Source organism: Vicia villosa, unplaced genomic scaffold (assembly GCF_029867415.1).
Source record: "Vicia villosa cultivar HV-30 ecotype Madison, WI unplaced genomic scaffold, Vvil1.0 ctg.001464F_1_1, whole genome shotgun sequence".
NCBI classification, from domain to species: Eukaryota; Viridiplantae; Streptophyta; class Magnoliopsida; order Fabales; family Fabaceae; genus Vicia; species Vicia villosa.
In genome coordinates, this window is record NW_026705626.1 from 229,674 (window position 1) to 252,164 (window position 22,491).

A 22,491-nucleotide genomic window follows, 5' to 3' on the forward strand; every position below is an offset into this window, starting at 1 on the left:
TGCAACCACCCCTCGCCTTCTTCGGCCTCGGGTGTTACATGCCCACCAGCTTCCGCATGGTTCGTCCTCGAACCACATCGTACTGGGAGAGGTATGGCTCTGATACCATTTGTAACGCCCCAGACTGCTTTCAGGATGATCGACTGACCCCATAAACCAACACGGGTCTTTTCAGCATGCTTTGACCTCACTCGCACGCTTTCCGGGAAACTTCCCAGAAGGTCACCCATCCCAATACTACTCCAAGTCAAGCACGCTTAACTGTGGAGTTCTTACGGAACGGGCTCCCGAAAAGAAGATGCATCTTATTGGTATAGGTAGTACCCATCAATCCTTATAAGCTTTGCTTCAAACATGCAGTCCCATACCTGCACGACATCAGGATTCCTCTCATTCCGATGTGGCGACCACCCTAGCCCCCATTGGCCTCAGGTGTTCCATGCGGTGCAACCACCCCTCGCCTTCTTCGGCCTCGGGTGTTACAAGACCTCTCCGAGCGATGATAATCACAACCCATATCATAGTTTCTGATTTAGATTTTGCTACTTTGGTGGGGTGATAATCTTTAATCATATCAGGATCAGGAGGTTGATTGCAATAGTCATGGGTGTCTCCTTCATCATACTGCCCCGTCCTCTCTGATGCTCATAAGTCATAATGGTCATATTGATCATGTTTAGGATCTGCAAGTTTATGTCCATGCCCAGGTTGATTGTATCGCCCACACTGATTAGGTTTATAGTCTAGCTCTCTTTAACCATGGAGTTACTTCTCATGTTTAGATTCAACATGTTCATAATCAGTTCCCCTATGAAGGGACCGTCCCTGATCAGTTTTTCCAACTTTATAATCCTTATCTTTTTCGCAATAACAATCATGTTCTACATCCCGTTAATGATCCCTCTCTAGATCACAATCACGTTCCCGACCACAATCACGATCACGTCCGGGATCTCTTTTCCCTTTCCCTATCCTTACCTTTGCCTCTGTCCCTATTCCTATCTCTGTCCTTGTCTATGTGGTTCCTGTTCTCTCTATGATCATGGTCCCTAGCCTTAACGCTAGATCGTCCACATGATCACCCTTTCGCACAACTCTTCTGTGTCCCTAAAATGATTTTGGCTAACAACGGTCAAACTTGTTTCAAAATAATCCATATTAATATAAAATATAATGTTAGGAAACCATGACCCTTCCCCCTCTATTGTCTAGAAACGATAGAATGGTCAGCAATCCTGTTAAGTACAAAAACCAATAAACTAGTAAAAATTGAATCATACACAAAAATTGATACCGATCAACATGTCGATTCTCTCGCATTATGGGTTCTTCAAGACGAGAGGTCCTAACTGCTGTTGCTCCCTGAATATAAAGTAAGACTAAAAATTTTATTTCTATGTTAGAGAGGAAGCATCCAACAAATTAATTACGCTACATTCAACAAGACATATTAAATATATGACAATTTACTCCACATTTCAACTTATAAGTTGAGCAAACCTAATTCATCATGAACCAAAAATATTAAATGCAGACACATCTTGATACAAAAATGTTTCAATATTAGTCAGTTTTAATGCTTTGGTATTCAGAGTGGAGCGGGAGAGAGGAGGTATGCCTGATCCACCACCCAGGTGAGGATTTAATTGTTGCAAATTCTTGGACAATTGCAACACTAAATATACACATCATAGAATAAGGTCATAATATTGATGTTTTCAGTTTTCAAATTTAGTTGTAATTCTACTTCAGGTTTACAATAAGTTATGAGTGAAATCATTGAAAAAGAAACAACATCGACACATCATAAACCAGTAATAATTTGAGGAAATGAATAAATTGAATGTAAGCATTGTCGTGTCGGACACCAAACACACCTTCAATATAAAGTATCAGTAAGATATGACAAGCAATATGAAATAGCACCATAGTTACTATATTGGAAAATATAACATACAAAATAAAGTCTTGTATGGACCTCATGATATATTTGGATAGTTTTGTGGATCACCTACATTGAAGGGGGTGGAGAGACATCTTTCAGAGAACATAAATAGACCAGTCATACAAAACTATGTGTCTATCACAGAAATCTGGAGAAACTGCTTCAGCCATATCAGTAACAAAATTATAGCAAAACAAAAAGCATTGCATCTAATCAAACCTCTAGAGAAATTCCCTATGCAAAACCAAACAAAATAATGAAGCTATGCATAACAGAGTCAAATTAATAACACTGCAATTTAGCTTGTTCTTCATTGCCACCACTTCACCTTACTGACATAGAGATAACAGTCGGAAGTTGAAAGGGCACTTCTGCATTGATACGCACCGGTGACGTCGCCTGTGATTGTAAACATTTCGTGATGCTATAATGGCTTGAGCAATTTAGACTATTTCCTTTCAACCACCATCGATGGAGTTTTTATTTGAACTTAAACAACTTGTACTCACATGCTCAGAAAGAGAGTACAAGCTCCACTGAGTTGGGAATAAAGGATTCAACACTATCTGAAGCCACTTCCCAGTTTGATAAACTCAAACATTGGCAAGAAATGCAAGTGGAAGAGTTGAAAAAATTAGAGAGGAGGAGCGAAGAAGCAAGTCTTTCAGAGGATGAAGTAAACACTAAGGGAGAGCTCTGTCGCAAAAATTCATGAATTATCAAAATAAATTGCAGCATTCAATGGAAAAGATCCAAAGTATTGCAGCATTCAATGAAAAAGATCCAAAGTAAGATGGATAAAGGATGAGGATACCAACTCAAAGTACTTATACAGATGCATCAACAAAAGAAGAAAGGATAGTAAAATTCTAAGTTAGGAATCAATTGAAAAAAGACTGAATGAAATGGTAGAGACTAAAGAGGCCATTTAAGAGCATTTTCGAAATCAGTATTCAGCTAAGGGAGTGAGATTAATACCAGTTGAATTGAACTTTAAAAGAATTATTGGTGAAAAAATTGAAGGGTTGACTAGAGAGTTTTCAGAAGAGGAAATTTGTAAAGCGGTTTGGGAATACGACGAGTCTAAAAGTCCAGGTCTTGACGGGGTAAATTTAGAGAAGAAATTAAACATGTTCTTTTGAGGATGATGGTTGAATTCCATGCACACAGTAGAATAGTTAAATGTGCAAATTGTTCATTTATAGTGTTGATTCAAAAAAGAAAAATCCAATGGAAATTGCAGAGTACTATCCATATCTTTGATAGGAACTATTTAAGTAATATCAAAAGTTTTGGCAAATAGAATGAAGTAAGTGATCAGTTGGAGGAATAAGCATTCCACGACTGTTCTTCTAATATAACTCTATCTGTCATATTATTAATTTTTAAATCAGATTGAAAGGTTATATGTTTAGTGAGCAGTTGGAGGAATAAGCATTCCACGATTGGAAGGTATAACCGTGATGAAAAGTTGTATGCTAAATCTTTCACCATGGTTAAAACATACAACCATGGTGAAATGTTGATAAATCTCTCAAATTGAAGGTGCTGGGTATTGATCCTCTGGCCTACATCTTTTACTACAGTTGGTTTCTACAACCATAGTGATATGTTACGCGCTATTGTGGTGATTTTACAACGACTACCAACCTCATCCTGTGTTAGTAAAAAGTGCACATACTACCACACACTTCGTTAGCACGTGCCACTTCGTTAGCACGTACCAACATTTGTAGTGGAATTCTTCATCCAATCATAGTGAAAAGTACTTGTTGTAGTAATGAGTGTCTACAAGATTGAAGATAAGATTGAAATATCTGACAAAGCCTTAATTTGTGAAAGCTCACCCTAATTTATCTGAGTGAACATTGTAAAAGCATATGGGCTTTTTCATAAGTTATATGGCTAATCTCTCTCTCTCTCTCTCTCTCTCTCTCTCTCTCTCTCTCTCTCTCTCTCTCTCTCTCTCTCTCTCTCTCTCTCTCTCTCTCTCTCTCTCTCTCTCTCTCTCTCACACACACACACACACATACACACTAAAACACCCTTTTAAACTTATTTTTATCAGGAAAATATTTCTAAAACTGTCTTGAAGTCGTTCCAGATGATTTTTTATTTTGGCTAAAAAAGTTCTGGTCAATTTTTATTCTTACCAATCAATTAACTCCTTATGGAAATCGATTGGGATAACACAAAATGGCTCCCTAAGTCATTATGACAAGTTGTTAATGATTGACAATGACTATAAATATTTTCTTTCCTTTTAAAACTCATCAACCGATTAGTTTTAGGCCAACCAATCGATTGGTTGATTATGCCAATCGATTGGCTCATCAATCTTGGCCATAAATTTTTTCCTTTTTTGTGCCAACCTCTAGCCAATAAATAAAGATGTCTTCCCGCATATTTTTACATCCAGAATCATGAGCTCGCATACCTCACTTCTCTCTCTTCATCTCTCTCTCTCTAAATAGTATTTTTCACTTTCTCTCACTTATAAAATTAGCCGCAATATTTTCGAAAAAGTTCTTTTACAAGTGAGACATTTGTGGTATTTTGGAAGGGTATTTTTGTAAATTCACCAAGGAACATTTATTTCTACCTTGGTTGAATAGTTTATCTATTTATAGATTATTTGTTTGATTTCAAAGTTAAACTCGTTAAAATTTTGGTTTTGGGGATTTAGTTACTAAGTCGCTGATTCACCATCTGAAAATGATGTTGAATGATGATCTGCCAGACATTAATGAGTACAAATTGACGTAAGTTATTATCTAATTCACCATTTTAAAAGTGGTTTTATCAAATTTAATCTTATTCAAAGTTATACTGATAATAATATTTGTAGGATAAATGATACTGATGTTAAATTGACTCAAGTAATTTATTGCAAAACATGCACGACCCATCATTTTTTTAGGATAGAACTATTTTAGCTCCTAAGAATACAATTGATGATGCAATTAATGATTATACGCTGGATTTAATACCTGGAGAAAAAAAAACTTATATGAGTTATGATTCACTATGTAACGACAAGTCAAACCTTAATATGCCATATGATGTGCACAATCCTGAATTTCTAAATATGATTGTTTTTTCTGGACTTCCAAATCACAAGTTAAGATTAAAGGTTGGAGTACTAGTAATGCTATTGAGAAATATTGATCACTCTTTAGGATTGTGCAATGACACTTGATTGATAATTACAAAAATGGGAAGATACATACTTGAATGTATGGTTATATCCGGTAACAATATTGGTCAGAAGATTTTTATTCCAAGGTTATCGTTGACTCCTACTGATAAAATAATTCCTTTTAAATTTTAACGTCGGTAATTTCCATTAATGGTTTCATTTGCAATGACAATCAACAAGAGTCAAGGTCAATCACTTAAATCTGTTGGAGTGTACCTACCCCAGTCAATTTTTTTCCATGGGAAACTATATGTGGCAGTGGCACTATACAGAGTTACTTCAAAGAAAGGATTAAAGATATCGCTAATCAATGACGAAGGTCAAGATACACCCGAAACGTAAATGTTGTTTACAAAGAAGTCTTTCGTAATATTCAATATTTATTTGTTTACTTATTTATCAACAACTATGTGGCTTTAAATATTTTGCTTTATGTAAATTAAATTTTATATTAAATTATATCGTGATATATATTTGTTTCATACATTATATTTATTTATATATACAATATAATATTTTATTAATATATTATGCATCACACGGGTTTTATTTATATATACAATATAATATTTTATTAATATATTATGCATAGTTTTTCAAAATTTAAAAATATTAAAAATTATATTGAAACATTCCTAATGAAACCAATATCTAACTAAATAGGTAAGAATTAAAAATATATAAAATTTAATTAAAAATAAAACAAATGAGAATTTAGGGGTGCCAACTGGTTTGGCACGTGGGTTAGAGATTTAAAAAAATCGGTTATTCCATAAAAACAAAAATTAATGGCGGCGGTAATCCGTTTTAACCTAAAATTTTACTCATTAAATTAGTGAGTTGCCACCCCTATTTTTTTCACAAATCACACTTGTTCATCAACATGAAGAAGAGAACTTTTGTCAAATTTTCACAACAGTCGCTTTCTTCTACAAATTCAATTATAATTGCAGAACGTGAGTTTTACTTACCAGATGACTGCTGGGAGCATGTCTTCTCATTCCTCATCAATCCAGTCGATGAAACCGAAGACAAAAACAAACTCTGCTTCAAATCCTCCCTATCTCTCGTCTCTAAACAATTTCTCTCCATCACTAACCGTCTCATATTCTCTCTCAGAATTTATTATCCACAACTTTGCGTTCTCCCTCGTTTTTTTCATAGATTCTCCAACCTTCATTCTCTTGACCTCTGGTTCGCCTCCTCGCATGACCTCGACGACAATGCAGCCATTGCTTTGGCTCTCCGTGACAGACCAACATTGAAATCGTTATCTATTTTCGGAATTGAACTCAAGGATGCAAACTGCGTTTCTTCACATTACATTGATTCTTTCATGAGTTTGAAGGGTTTGAATTCTCTTAAGTTTCGGCGTTCGCAAATATCTGATGATTTGCTTTACTCTATTGCAAGAGAAGGTCTTCCTTTGAAGAGTTTTGTTCTTGAAAATTGTATTGGCTATAGTTACCATGGAATTTATGATTTGTTATCCAAGTGTCGTGGGATACGACATTTAGGTCTTCAAGATGTTGATTTTCTAAATGATCATGATGTTTCCCGATTGTCTTTACTTCTTCCTGATTTAGTATCTATATACCTTAATAAATGTTACGAGCTCACAGAATCAACTTTGTTTGCCTTCATTAAGAACTGTAATTCACTTGCTAAAATTACAATGGAAGACATATATGTTAGGAGAGAGAGTGTAAAAATTTACGATATTTTGAAAGATTTTGATGTCAACCCTCAATTAAAGTTTCTACATCTGTGTTCCAATATATGGATAAAGGACGAGACCCTCATATTGTTTGCTTCCGTTTTTCCCAATTTGCAGCTTCTCGATTTAAGTTCTTGGGATGAGGACTACATATCTAAAGAAGGTATTTGTCAAGTTTTAAGTAAATGTTGGAAGCTTAAACATTTGAACTTGTCCTTTGGTGATAATATGAGAGGACTAAAAATAAACTTTGTAGTTCAGCAGCTAGAGGTGTTGAACTTATCCTTTACAAGTGTTGATGATGAAACACTCTATGAGATCTCAAAGAGTTGTTGTGGGCTTTTGCATTTATCATTGGATGGGTGTGAATATGTCACAGAAAAGGGAGTGATGAGCGTGATTGAAAACTGCACACAACTAAAAAAGATCGATTTGGCATTCTGTGATAATGTGAATGCTGATGTTGTTGTCTCAATGCTTTCATCAAGGTCATCATTAGGAAAAGATAATTGCTCCTCTGAAGTTCGGCTGAAGTTCAGATGAAGTTTTGATTCTTAAATATAAGATGGTTTTTGTTTTTAGATTTGTTTCTATGAGAAATGACTTAATTTTTTTAATATATCAACTTACAATTATGTAAACCTCAATTTGATCATCTAAATATAGTTAAATTTTTATATAAAGCTTTAAATTTTGATGTTTTTCTTTACTCTGACATAGTGATATGGTCTAACATAGTCTCTACTCTAACATAGTCTAACATAGAAGGTTTAGCAATGAAAATAAATATATGCATCTTTACCTCAAGAAGATAGGTAGGTTTGAGGGAGATTGACAGGAATATTAATAAATTTGAACAGGAATGAGGTTGGGAGAAATAAAGGAGTTATGATTAAAAATGCATGCATGTTTGGAACTTGTATTGAGTTTGTTTGGAACTTGTATTGAGTTTAGAGTGGGTGATGAAGTTATAAGGTGCTGGCTAAAATTGATTTTGAATAGGGCTAAGCACAATTACTGCTACATTTGTTTTTGGTTTCCTTAATAGGTGGTTCCATTGTATTGTCTAATTTTGTATGCGGTGTAATGTTCATGTTTGCATATGTGATTCATTGGAATTAAATAGTAATGCAGACCCGATAAAATGTTTCTTACAAAGACATAAAAGCAAACAGAAAATGAGAAGAATGCTATATGTTTACCTTAAATATTGATGGTATACATAGTCAATGTCCTATAAGACTCTAAAATAAGAAAAGTCCATTTCGGTCAGGCTATTCACACGGCCATTTTGGTCTTCTACGGCCTCTTCTTAGAGCTGTTTCAGCTTTGTGCGGGCAACTGCGGGTCTCCAGTCTTGTGCGAATTGGTTGCCTACTAAGGACGTTTTCAAGCCCTGTTATGTGGGATGATTCTGATAGACTTTTCTTTTCCACCTTTAGTTAATTTTTTTACCTGCTTTGTGTTTTCAGATTGGCCGTGTTCGATTTAAGTCCCGGAAACCTTTTAACTGGTTTTGGCTTCTGGTTCCCATTGGTCTTTATTATACAAATTTGTGTGAATTTCGCGCGGTAATTCACATAAAATTCTCACTGGTAGAAGGAATAAGACACATACTTTGAGGCAGACGGAAAGATGGCTTAAGTGGATATGTATTCCTTTTATTCATATCTATATGTTTCTAGGTAGAACTTTTCAGGCTTATACCTTTCAAAGAGAACATGAAACATGACTTTGCATGCCAAACTGACAACTTTAACTCCTATTCATATCTATATCAGTTTTGTTGCTTTGAAAGTAATTATATATCAAGCAACAAACATTTAGATGAAATTATCTATTTTAGCATTCTATTGATGAGTGTTTTAGAGTGCTGAACAATGTATTTGGAGCACAAGTTCCTTTATGAGTGGGTTTTCATTAAACTGATTCATAATGAATGCCTTAATCTTCTATTTGATCGATTCTCATTAATTGGGGCTGATGAACTCATAAGGTACTGCTGATAATTGATTTGGAATTTGGCTTCTATTTTTTATTTAGAACAGAATGCTTGTGTATGAGCTAACATGTATTGCTTATATTCTCATTACTATCTTTTCATGAAGAGAATATTTGGAAACTCACCTGGCTGAGATCAAACGCCTCTAAGCACAAACTAAATTAGACGCGAGCCAATTCGACGACAACTTCTTAAATAGTGTTGTTCCTTTCTACCAAAGGTGGTCTTGCATGTATGGGAAAACCTTCCTCAGTTGCAGACAATTTAAATGACCTTAAGATTGTAAGTTCCGACTTGTACAACTGACTTGCCTCTTTCATTTTACACAAGAACTAATAGAATGAATCTGTTTCTATCAGTAGTGATTACTCATTAGCCAAATTGTTGGTTGTGAACATAGAGTCTATGCTAAAATGGGACATTTAAATTGAAGCAGAGAAGATACAAATGTTGCATTGGATCAATTAATGAAAGAAACAATCGATTGAGATTATTTCCTTTTCTTTTTTTTGCTTAATTCTGCCATTTGATTTGTGGTAATTGGTATATCTTTGTGGCTATAAATTAAGTAAGTGTTGCGCATTCGGGCATAAAAATGTTGTAAATTTAAGAAAGCATTTTTTAGGTTACATAAAATATTTCAAATTCACAAAATGAGTAATTAATTTGACTTAATGGGATTGTGTCAAAAGAGCAAGACTTGACTAAGGCACCAAAAACTTTGGATTAGTGGCGTGTCCAAAATAGATACTACATGGACAATACAGATGGTTCGTACTTCTACCTTGAGGAATCTGGCCGAAAGGTTTATGATGATAAGGTTATGGAGCCTTCTAGGGATCTACTTGTTGAGACTACTTCTTTTTTTTTTTCCTGGTTCTCTGTCTGTTGAGTTGAAATCTATTTGGATAAATTGGTCGGAAAGCTACTGGCTGACAACCAAATTAGAGAGGAGCGTATTATGGCACGCATTGATTCAGTGGCTAGGGAAAGTGAAGGTAGTCGGTACAACTGAAGACTAATTTTAGGGTTGAGCTGACGACAGAGATTGAATCGTCTGAAGCTCAAGTGGTTGCTCGAGTGGAGTCTATCAGAGCTGCTGTTGACCATATGGGTAGAACGAATGTTATGTTTGATACTGGTCCTTCTGATATTGATCTTTACCCATCTTTCTCTGTTCCAGATGACACCACTACCACTGCTGCTGTTGATGTTCCTCCATCTGATGCTGATGCATTTTCATGATTTTATTTTTATTTTCATTCATAGCATATCATTAGCATTTAGCATATTTTGGATATTTATGTCATTTTGACTGACTGGTTGACTGTATTTTGATCGCATTTGACTTTTTTGGATTATGTATCGTGTGACAAGTTTTAGTCACGTATGTATGATATCTCTATGATTCTCTATATTATATGTTCTTGATTATTTCTCTTAAATTGCGTATTTTGTGATAGTTAATTTCGCATGCCATTTAATTGGTTCTTGTTTAGTTCACAAAGTATGACATTCGGTTTTTGGCTTTTATTCTATCTTAGACTCAGTTGATTGCGTTTTTTTCTTCTCTTTTTTATATGTCTAAGAGGAAGAATGTATTGAGATATTATCAATATTCACGCACATAAAGTGTTTAATGTAGGGGGAGCTTTACAACTTTTACAACTCAAGTGAATAAATGTACACTAGTTCACTATATTCATCCCAAGCATCAAGTTCCAAATTACGCCTTGAATTGATCAACAATAATATCTCAAATTTTTCAAACATCAAAAAGAGGGAGATTGAAAGTGCGGTCATGGTATCTTATGGTATCGCTGATGTATTTTGATGTTTTTGTCAATTTGATATAGATACTTTTAGTACTTACATATTTGTAATTTGATTATATTGTTGTGTGCTTGTACTTTATTCGTTTCGCACTTCATTTGCAATCGTTTCGGCTAATGTGTTTTTGTACCAATAAGAATCCTCCTTATTCGATTAATAAGAGTGTTATGATCCTTGATAGTATGTCTTTTTTAGCCTAGATAGTTTCTACTTTGCATTTCATCAGGCGTAGCTTAAATCACAAGTCAAAGCTCTTAAATCTAGTTTTTCAGTCATTTGATTCGAATCAAGTGTAATACATTATTCGAATCAGAGGCTTTGTGAAAAATGGGATTTGGCTTTGGACATTTGATTCGAATCACAAATTGAACATGATTCAAATCACAACACTTGTGATCTAAATCAAGTGCAAGAATTGATTTGAATTAACTGAAATCTCGAAGCTTTATTTTGGCTCTGTCCAAATTGATTTGAATCACAGTTTTCACTTGATTTGAAACAAAGCTTCAAGACCCATTTTTCATCCTTGATTTAAATAGTTTTTTCTGTGATGAAAGTAACAAGTGAGTGAAACCTATGGGAAAAACCTAGAGACAAAGAGTGATTTGTCTTCTATTCTTAGTGTGTCTCTACCAATCACCATGATTCTTTCTCTTCTTCCCTAGAACAACTTCTTGATTATGAGTTCATGTCAAATTCATTATATTAGAGTTATGGTGTCTCAATGGTGTCTTAATCTGTTGGTGCTTTCTATTAGAGTTATTTTGGTTGCAAATGCAAACATAGAACAAAATAAATTGAGTCCTATGTGTTTGTTCTTTTGCCTAACTAGATTAATAGATAGTTGCACCTTCGTATATTAGTCCAGACTCCAAAGTAATGCATTTGCTTTGAGTACTTAATAATAATATCATCGCTCTCTCTTTCTCTGTCATTATATATTACTTTGTGTATTCTTTATTAGAGAGCATTATCATTTTGTTAAACATAAGACATAATAAAATAAAAGATAACTGGTTTATGAAAAACAAAAAAAGTTTTTTTAATGGAATAAAGTCATACTATTTAAGGACAGATGGTTTTAATGTTGATGTGCATGTGTGAACATCATCATATGTAAGTATAAAACATGCTTCTGTATAATAGTTATCTGTGATGAGCCTTCTTTGAAATATTGTTGGAGAAGGAGAATAGTTATTTCAAAACATGCTTCTGTATAAAACATTCTAATTATATAAATTACATTGTTTTTAAAATTTATAAATTTAACTAGACTAATCATTCTAAAATTTCTACCCATGAGAATGTGTAATTCAACATCTAGTATACATGAGATTTGATTCTTTATTCTTTATATCCTCAATCCTCTTGGAAACATCTCATATTAAAAATCCTCTATACAGTCCTTGATGTATCTAATTTTGTAATCCTGTAAGCTTGCTTACGGTTATCATACCAAATGGCTGAGAAAGACGAGCATGCGGAGTCGCAGATAGTTCTTGCGCAACAGAACGCATCATGGGTCTAGACTCTGGAGCAGAAGATGTGCATGCCAAAGCTACTCTCATTGTGAGCATTATTGTTTTGCCTATTTGGCCTGTAGGAGGTGGAAGCCGCTGGTCTATAACATCCTTCACAAGCACTTCCATTAATGCCAGAGATTTGTTTGAGTATAGGATATTCAGGAATTCTCCTGGGTGTGCTCCCATCAATATCTCTAACACCACCACACCAAAACTATACACATCACACTTTTCAGTCACCCTCATGGTTTGTGCTAGTTCTGCAAAATGCAAATTCAAATTTTGCCAGCCAACAAATCCATCAGGTATGTATCCAGAAATTCTAAATTATGTATATATTAGAATTTGACTTCTCTAAAATAAGTGACGAATAAAACTCGAATAATTTCATAATTTATTGAATACATGTCAATCATTGAATGAATTGTGTACCTGGAGCCATGTAGCCATAGGTTCCTGCAACTGAAGTCCAGGTTGAATTGTTAGAGCTAAGCAGCTTTGCAGTGCCGAAATCTGCAAGATGAGGTACAAAATCTGAATCCAGTAGTATATTGTTCAGTGTGATATCTCTGTGCACGATTGGTGGAGAACAATCACTATGTAGGTAAGCAATTGCATGTGCTAATCCTTGCACAATTTCCACCCTTGTACCCCAATTTAGCTCCAATTTTCCTTCTCCATACAACATTTTCCCCAAACTTCCTCTCTCTACATGTTCATAAACCAAGAAAATTTCTCCCCTCATTGAACAAAAACCATAAAGCTTTATTATATTCCTGTGTCTCACTTCTGTAAGTGTCCTTATCTCATTCACGAAGCTCATGCGGTTCTCTTTTGGGATGTCATCAGAATCTGATATATTGAGTCTTTTCACAGCAACAACTTGACCTGTTGGTAGTTCTGCTCTATAAACACTTCCAAATCCCCCTTTTCCAATGCAATACTTTTCATTGAAGTCATTGGTTGCTTTCACAAGATCAGAAAATGTGAATTTTCCATCTCTTCCCCATACCATGCAATTAGATTGATCATTATCTTTAATGCTTTCGGATTCTTCACTAAGTTTTTTGGCTTTCCTTCTATATAGCAGGATTCCAAAACCAATCATCCCTATAAATAATACTCCACCAACTGATACAGTAACACCAAGAAGTACCTTTTTATTGGACCTTCCAGAGTTGTCTTGAGACAATACTTTGGAACATGTTAATCCCTTCACATCACCACACAGACCTGAGTTCCCAACAAAAGCTTCAGCATTTTCTGTCTGGAAAACACCACCGGTTGGTATCATACCTGACAAGTGGTTGTAAGAGAAGTCCACAGATTGAAGGCTGCGCATATCTGAAAAGGATTGTGGGATTGTTCCAGATAGATTGTTGTGGGATACATTGAGAATCTCCAACATTGATAACTTTTGTAGATTTTGAGGAATTTCTCCTGAAAGATTGTTGCTGCTGATATCTAACATGGATTGGAGTGAGAACAGATTGCCTAGTTCATACGGAATCACGCCAGATAGATTGTTATGGCTTAAATTCATGCTTATTAACCCGTCAGAGTTGCCGAGCTCTTTAGGAATGCTTCCACTAAAGCTATTATCTGATAAATCAACAATTTTAAGCTGAGCTAATTTTCCAATACTCTCTGGGATTTCTCCGGACAAATGGTTCTTGCTCAAATTGAACATGTAGAGCCGACTTAAATCTCCTATTTCAGGAGGGATATTTCCAATGAATTCATTGGAATGCAGGCTAAGAAATTGTAATTCACTCAACTTACTTAGCTCAGATGGAATTTTTCCAGAAAATTGGTTTCCACTCATTTCCATCTCAGTTAAGCTGATACATTTACCCCAATTTGGAGATAGATAACCATCGAGATGATTTCTGCTAAGTGAGATGAAAGTAAGATTTGGATGAATCCCAAAAGCTTCTGTGATGTTCCCACTGAACTTGTTGTCATCAAGCCTAACTCTTACAAGAGATGAACAATTTTTCAAAGAGTTTGGCAATGGCCCCGAAAAGCTGTTGTTATTTACTGACAAAGCTATTAGATTGTGACCGCTGCACATGTCAGAAGGAAGTTCTCCCGAGAAACTATTGTTTGAAAAGTAGACATTAGTCAAAGAAGGACTATTCTTTCCAAAATCTTTAGAAATGCTTCCCGAGAAGTTATTTGTGAACACAGAAAAACTAACTAAAGAAGTTAGATGAGCAATTGTGTGCGGCAATTCTCCATCCAAGTTATTATTGTCGACATCAAATTTTGCAGTGAGGTTAAGTTTCCTATATCCACTGGAATGTTTCCGGAGAGGTTGTTGAAGAAAAGATGTATGACTGTTATGTTTGGGAGGTTCCAAATGGTTCGTGGAATTGGACCAGAGAAATGGTTTGCTGAAAGGTCTAACTGTGACATTTCTTTTAAGTTTCCAATCTCTTCAGGAATAGGACCAGAGAAAAGATTTTTGAACATAAAAAGGAGATTAATTTTTTTCAACAGGCCAATCTGTGGAGGAACCTTTCCTATGAAACTGTTGTTTTGAAGTTGTAAGGATGTTAACTCAGTCCAGTTAGAGATCAATGAAGCAGAAATTTGACCAGAAAAGGAATTACCTGACAATCCTAGTTCTGAAAGTTTGGTCAAATTTGCTAATGACAAAGGCAAAGAGCCGGTTAGATTATTGTCTGCTAAGCTCAAGAAAGTTAGATTTGTGCATAGACCAATCTCGGAAGGGACTTCAGAGTTTAAAATATTAAGACGGAGATCAAGATGCACTAGCTCCTGTAGTTGACCTATGGAAGAAGGAATTTCCCCACGGGCCGAAATGTTGATCAGTTCAAGAATTTGAAGCCTAGACATCAATCCTATCTCTGATGGAATAGGACTATTAAACATGTTATTACCGAGATGAAGATTTTTGAGATTCGAAAGCATGGACAAGTTAGATGACAGTTTTCCTTCTAGCCTACAGTTTGTGAGATTGAGATATTCAAGTTTGCCCAAATTACCATACATGGATTCTGGTATTGTACCATTCCATTTGTTCTGAGAGAGGTCAAGGTATGTTAAGTTCTTGCACTCAAATATGAAACTTGGAATCTCACCAGTGAGTTCATTTAATTCCAAACCAAGGTAATTTAAGGAAGGCATGCTTGAATATTGAGACCAGTCAGAGGAAGATACAAAATAATTTGATCCAAAGTCAAAGTAACTTACCTTTGGGAGATTTGTGACCTGATAGGGAATGGTACCGTTGAGACTGTTGTTGAAAAAACTAACATGTTCAAGTTCCCTTAGCTGGCCTAGCTCAGAAGGGAGTGTGCCTTCAAGTAAGTTGTTTCCCAAGTCCAAGAAACTGAGTTTGGAGAGGTTGCCAATTGTTGATGGTATTGATCCACCAAACCTATTTCCATTGAGGTTGAGGAGGGTAAGGTTTGGGAGAGAATTAAAATCCAAGTCGGAGAGTTTTCCGTTGATATTGGCATTAGACAAGTTTATATTTGAGACAGTTATATTTGAATTGTCACAAACAACAGCTTTCCAGTTGCAAAGGTTGATAAGGTTGGAGAGTGACCATGAAGGAAGAGGAGGTGATAGACTCCATTTGACAAGAGCTTCAGCTTCTGTTCTTAGTGATGCTGTGATTTTCAAAGGAAGCAAAAATATAACAAGTATATAAAAGAGAAAAGCAATAGCCTTTTGAAGATTTGTCATGTTTGAGTATATTGCCTTTATGGTAATACTTTAATTCCTTATATAGAGAGAAAAAATCCATGTTTTAAGTTTTAGAGTTGCTAAACACATGCTGCCGTTAGAATCCAACTAGGATCTATGTTCTTACAAGGCACAAATGTCAAATTGAGAGAAGAAAAATCACATGATGTGGTCCACATAGAGTTAATGGTGTGATTATGATTGTTTTACAAGAAGATCATTTGTTTGCTCGAATTCGTGGTTTTGGTGTTATTTTTGTTGGCACAAATTTGATTTTTGTTTAGGACTTTACATGTTTTCTAATATATTTTTTAATAGGTAATGATATTAGAAATCGCACTAGGGGTGCAACCCTTACATCGAAAAAACTTTAAGAAGAGTTGAACTAGTTCAAAGTAATTTATACCAATCATAAAAAATGAGCCTAGGATCGGAAACACTATTACACATCCATCTCCAAGAGTAAAACATTATGTTGGATATTACCGCTTCGAAGCTAAAAGTGGCATTATCAAAGACAATAACATTCCTCATTAACCATATGCTCCAAATTAAAGCCAACCAAATTAAATTAAGTTTAGCTTAGTCTTGGCTTCTTTCACCTTGTCTTGAATGCAACCGGAGTTCTTGAATTCTTCAAAAGAAATCTCCACATCGTTTCCCAACCAAAGGGAGATTCTTTCCCAAACCCCTTTCGATACTAAACATTGGAAGAAGAGATGTTCTAAAGTTTTCGAATGTTTAGTACAAAACAAGCAATCAAGAGAAGTAGCAATAGGCAAGCCTCTATTGGCCAAAAGGTCTTTTAGAGGAAGTCTATTGATAAAAAATCTCCAACCGAAAATCTTAATCTTTTTCGGTATGTTAAGCTTCCAAATGACTTCCAACAATTTGATAGAAGAAGTTGGCCAAGTTAAATCCTTTGCATATGACACCAAATTGGATACATTAGCTACCGAAAAACAACCATTAGTAGTTAGTTTCCAATGGAAGTCGTCACTAGCCGAAGTGTCCGGAACAATGTCGCTCAAAGTCTCCTTTAACCTCCTCATATGAAATTCGAAAACTGAACCCCTCCCGTGAATGGCTACGTCGCTTCCGAAGAGAACTTTAAAATTTCAAAAATGGGCGCCATTGTTCTAAGAGAGCACGTCACTAATCGCGCAAAATTTATTGGTTGAGAGATCGAACAAATACGAAAAAGAATACTATGCCAAAAAAGAATACTATTACCTTTCTTAAAGTCACAAACGACCCAATCGGAGAAACCTTCAACATAGCTTTCCTCTTTAAAATCATTAAGAATAATGTCCCTCCACCACCTAGAATCCTCCCGATTTAAAACTTCTTTGCAAGAGGCAAGCACCTTAATTTTTGGGTTTTGATATCTCAAAAGTAAAAAATTACTCCAAATTGCTTTATCCTCCTTCAAGATCCTCCACTTCCATTTAAGAAGAAGAGATTTATTCATTTCGCCTACATCTCTTATGCCTAACCCACCTTTCTCTTTAGGCTTGCAAACATTCATCCACTTCACCCAATGAATACATCTTTTGTTAACATTTCCACTCCTTCAAAAATTACTAAGAAGACCTCTAATCTCTTTGATGATTTTGCTCGGAGCTTTAAAAAAGGAGAAAGTGAAAATGGGGATAGCATTAAGCACCGAACCAATTAGAGTCACTCTTCCACCTATTGAAATATTTCTTCCCTTCCAAGTTGATAATCTTGATTTGATATTGTCCACGAAGTCCTTCCACACTCTCTTCTTTCTAGCGCCTTCTCCAATTCAAATGCCGAGGAGTTTAAAAGGAAAGTTTCCTTTCTTACAAGAGAGATAAGAAGTAGCCGGGTTTAATAACCACTCGCCAATGTGGACTCCAAAAATGTTATTTTTGTGAAAGTTGATTTCTAAACCGGATACAAGCTCAAAGCCTCGCAACAACACTTTCATGTTCCAAAGATTATCACAAGTGTGCTCTCCAATAACAACGGTGTCATCCGCAAATTGAAGAATATCCACATGATCTTCTACACCATATTTGAACGGCTTAAAATCACCCACCTCCACCGATTTTCTAGTGAGAGCGGTTAGACCTTCCATAGCAAGAACGAAAAGAAAAGGAGAAATTGGATCACCTTGACGTAATCCTCTTTGAACCTTAAAATCTTTGGTGGCACTACCGTTTACAAAAATGGACATATGGCTAGGGAAAATGCAAGAGTCCATCCATTGCAACCATTTCTTCCCAAACCCCATTCTCCCTAGTATCCATTTCTAATATATATATTAAAAAAAGTTGCATGTTTCATTGTTATAAATAAATAGAAAATTTTGAATAAAAAATAAAGGGTTAAATACCTTTTACCCCCCTGCCAAACAAGCGAGATTTGGTTTTGCCCCCTTTAAAAAAAAATTTGTTGCGCAGACCTTACCAAATTGAATTTCCAACCATTTAAACCTTCTACCATGTTTTTACCTAGAGTACCAGGTTTCCATCCTACGTGTCTGTTACCAATGCCACGTAAGCCATAGTATTTATTTGTTATTGTTTTACTATTTAAATTTTACCCCCCTGAAAAAAATTAGGTCAAATCATTCTGAAAAAAGCAAAGGCGAAAACGAAGAACACGAAGACGAGCAAGACGAAGACGAGTCAGCCAAAGAAGACGGCGCGGTCAAGCAAGACGACGCAGTCAAGCCAGAGTGAGAAGACGACTCAGTCAAGCCATTCAACCAAGAAAACCAATGTTGTGAACAAGGATGAACCTGTAGAAGAAGAAGAAGTTATTGAAGATGGCAAGGTACGAATTTTAGGGTTTGTCATTATTTTAGGGTTTAACAAATTTTAGGTTTTGTCATCATTTTAGGGTTTAACAAATTTTTCATTTCCTTAAAATTTTTCAGAATATGCATTTAATCAGTGTTGTTTTCAATCATGGAGGGGAATTTGTGAGCATGGGTGACGGGGATATGATATACAGGGGTGGGGTAACGACACATGTAGCTGACATTCACATTGACAACTTTACTATGATTTGCGTTAACAAGTTGTTGAATGAGTGGGGTTACAGTGAAGGCACGTTTAGGGTATGGACAAAGGTTGCTGAAATTGATCCCAACTTTTTCCAAATTAGGAAAGATGATGACTGTTATGATGTAGCTGCATTTTCTTATGCCAATGAAGTAGAAGGTGTCATGTATGTAGAGCACGATGTAGTAGATGTCTCATTTTCAGTTGTTAGTCCTAGATGTGTTAATGAAATAGATGTTCAGGATCATAGTGATGAAGAAGGAGTGGAAGGATTAGGAGATAGTGGGAATGAACGTGCCACTGGGTTGGATGATGGGTTTGAAGGTGTAGATGTGTCTGTACCTAGGAAGGAAGCTCCTTCCCTATCTGATGTTATGAGGGGTTCAGAAAAGAAAGAAATGGAAGATGGAGATGAATATGTTACTGATGAGTTGGACAGCCCAGACCCTGATTTATCAGATGAGGACAAAGGTCACAAGTTTGAAAAGTTTAAAAAGGAGCATTTTAATAAGAATTTTAAATTTGAGTGGGGTATGGAATTTAATTCCCTTGATGAGTTTAGAGAAGCTATACGTGAGTGGTCAGTATTAAATGGTAGGGAAATAAAGTTTGTGAAAAACGAGAGCTACAGGGTTAGGGTGGAATGTAGGGCCAAGTGTGGGTTTTTAATACTTTGTTCAAAGGTGGCTCACAAACATACTTTTGCTATAAAAACAATAGTTGATAAGCACACATGTGCTAGGGTTCTAGACAATAGATCTGCAAGCTCAAGGTGGGTGGCCAAAGCTGTTGTAAAAAAGATGCAAACATCACAAAGTGTTAGGATTACTGACATTATTCAAGACTTGAGGCAGAATTTTTCTGTGGGCATCACTGTTGCAAGGGCATGGAAGGCAAAGCTCATAGCCAAGAGGATACTTGAGGGAGATGCAGATAGGCAATATGCTGATTTGAGGAGGTATGCATCTGAGCTACATAGAGTTAACCCTGGAAATACTGTGAGTATCACTGTTAACAGACCTAGTCCATCCATACAACCAAGATTTGGATCCTTTTACTTTTGTTTTGATGGTTGCAAAAAGGGGTTCACTAATGGCTGCAGACCCTTCATTGGGGTAGATGGGTGTCACTTGAAAACAAAATATGGTGGTTAGTTGCTAATTGCTGTGGGTAGGGACCCCAATGATCAGTATTTACCTCTAGCATTTGGAGTTGTTGAAATAGAGAACAAGGAAACTTGGAAATGGTTTATTGATTTGCTGATGGGTGACATTGGGCAGGACAACAGATATGTGTTTATATCTGACCAACAAAAGGTTAGTGCTATAGTTATGTGTCTTTATGTTTTTTTGTTGATTGTGAAAAATAATATGTCTTTAATTTTGTTGATTTTAGGGGCTGGTTTCAGTTTTTGAAGACATGGGTGAAAGGGTGGAACACAGACTGTGTTTGAGACATCTATATGCTAACTTCAAAAAGAAATTTGGTGGAGGAGCATTGATAAGGGACTTGATGATGGGGGCAGCAAAAGCAACATACTACCAAGGATGGCTGACCAAGATGAATGAGTTAAAAGAACTTGATCCAAAGGCATGGAGTTGGCTTATGGGAGTTCAACCAAAAAGCTGGTGTAAGCATGCTTTTAATTTTTTCCCAAAATGTGATGTTCTAATGAACAACATTTATGAATCTTTCAATGCAACAATATTATATGCTAGGGATAAGCCAATTCTGACCATGTGTGAATGGATCAGAAAGTATTTAATGAATAGGTGCTCAACATCTGCTTTGAAGTTAGAAAAATGGCCACATAAGGTCATGCCCATACCTAGGAAAAAATTAGACAAGGAGGTTGCATTGAGTGCTCATTGGATGCCTACTTGGGCAATGAATGAACAGTTTCAGGTCACACATTCTTTCAATACCCAAGAGTTTATAGTGGATATTTCAAAAAAGTCATGCAGTTGTAACTTTTGGGAGCTGGTGGGCATTCCCTGTACGCATGCTGTAGCAGCATTAGGATTTAGACAACAAAATCCTGAGGATTTTGTGGATGAGTGTTACTCTAGAGAGAGGTATAAATTGTGTTATAATTATGCTATTAGTCATTAATGGCCAGGATATGTGGCCTGAAGTAGAATCGGATGAATTGTTGCCACCAATCTTTAAAAAGGGTCCAGGGAGGCCTAGAAAGCTCAGGATTAGAGAGACTGGTGAGGATGGGGCTAGAAGAAGGTTGCCAGGAGTCTCTTACAGATGTACAACATGTGATAAGTTTGGGCATAATGCACAGACTTGTAAAAGCTCAGTTCAGGATAAAAATGCTCTCAAGAGAAAGGTATGATGTAGAAACCAAATTTGTTGTTAATGTCTGAATATTGATACTGGTAATTCTAACTGATAACTTTGCTTTTTGATAGAAAAAAGTGAAGACAACTGAATCAACTGAAACAACTCAGCATGCAGATGGTGAAGGTTCTACTCAAAATGCTGTAAACCATGATGAAACACAGGCAAGTGTAGTTTTCCCTACTGATGCAACACAGGCAAGTGAAGTTGACCCTACTGATGCAACACAGGCAAGTGAAGTTGACCCAACTGATCCAACTCAAGCCAATGAGAAAGAGGTCAAGTGAAAGAATCAAGATAAATTGGTTTAAAAAACCAAAACCATTTACAGGGCCAGGTTCCAATAGTGACCAACCAATGTCATTGACAGATGAAGAGGAGGGTAGTGGATCAAAGAAATCAAACAAGAAAGCAAAGAAATAGAATCCTGTCTCTTTATGTTTTGTCTCATGTTTTATGTTAACTTTAAGACAATGTTATGTTTTGTGTAAGTTTATGGTGTTTTGAACAAGTGAATCTTGACTGATCTTTGAGTGTTGTAAGTTTTGGGCATGTTTTGAACAAGTTAATGGCGTTTTGTGTAAGTCAATGTACTGACAGTTTAAGACTTAATGTCTTGATTAATATGAAGAACATTTTGTGCTCATAACCTGTTTGCAATTTATTTTCTGGTGCACATTTAATTCATTACACCTTATAAACAAAACAATGAGATAGTTTAATACATCTAAAGCCATCAATTGTAAACAAAATTTTCCATTAATTCATTTGAAGTTTACATAATTTTCCCATCACAAGACTACAACAAATTAAATAAAGCATACTATAATAACTTAACACAAGCATACTACAAGCATACTACAACAATCTTGTTATTATAGAACTCTAATGCCTAAATCTTGATCTTCAAAATCACTGCAAACATGATCAAGCAAAACATGAGGCCCATTTTCATCTGAAACATCTTCTTCTGCATTATGGTAACTTTCAACTTTGTTTTTTCAAGCTTTTTCATTGTTATTTCCAACTTCACCAACACAACATTACATTTCTTGCATTCACGATTTTCACTCTTTGAACTTTCACCCATAGCTGTGGCAAATTCATCATCCCATAAAAACAAGTCCCAAGAATTAAGACCCTGCAAACATCAACAAAAATTGGCCACATA

General features: G+C 35.7%; 2 protein-coding genes and 1 pseudogene across 2 annotated transcripts; 1 reads left to right on the plus strand and 2 right to left on the minus strand.

Annotated features, from left to right (window-relative positions):
• Nucleotides 1-6,027: 6,027 nt before the first annotated feature.
• Nucleotides 6,028-7,404, plus strand: LOC131635335 (uncharacterized). Its single transcript, XM_058905951.1, has one exon. It carries the CDS (start codon nucleotides 6,028-6,030, stop codon nucleotides 7,402-7,404), a length of 1,377 nt encoding a protein of 458 aa, XP_058761934.1.
• A 4,505-nt stretch (nucleotides 7,405-11,909) lies between these two features.
• Nucleotides 11,910-15,938, minus strand: LOC131635324 (MDIS1-interacting receptor like kinase 2-like; annotated as a pseudogene).
• A 1,787-nt stretch (nucleotides 15,939-17,725) lies between these two features.
• On the minus strand, nucleotides 17,726-18,196 carry LOC131635336 (uncharacterized). The gene has a single exon (XM_058905952.1). The coding sequence runs from the start codon at nucleotides 18,194-18,196 to the stop codon at nucleotides 17,726-17,728; it is 471 nt and encodes a 156-aa protein (XP_058761935.1).
• Between the last annotated feature and the right edge of the window lie 4,295 nt (nucleotides 18,197-22,491).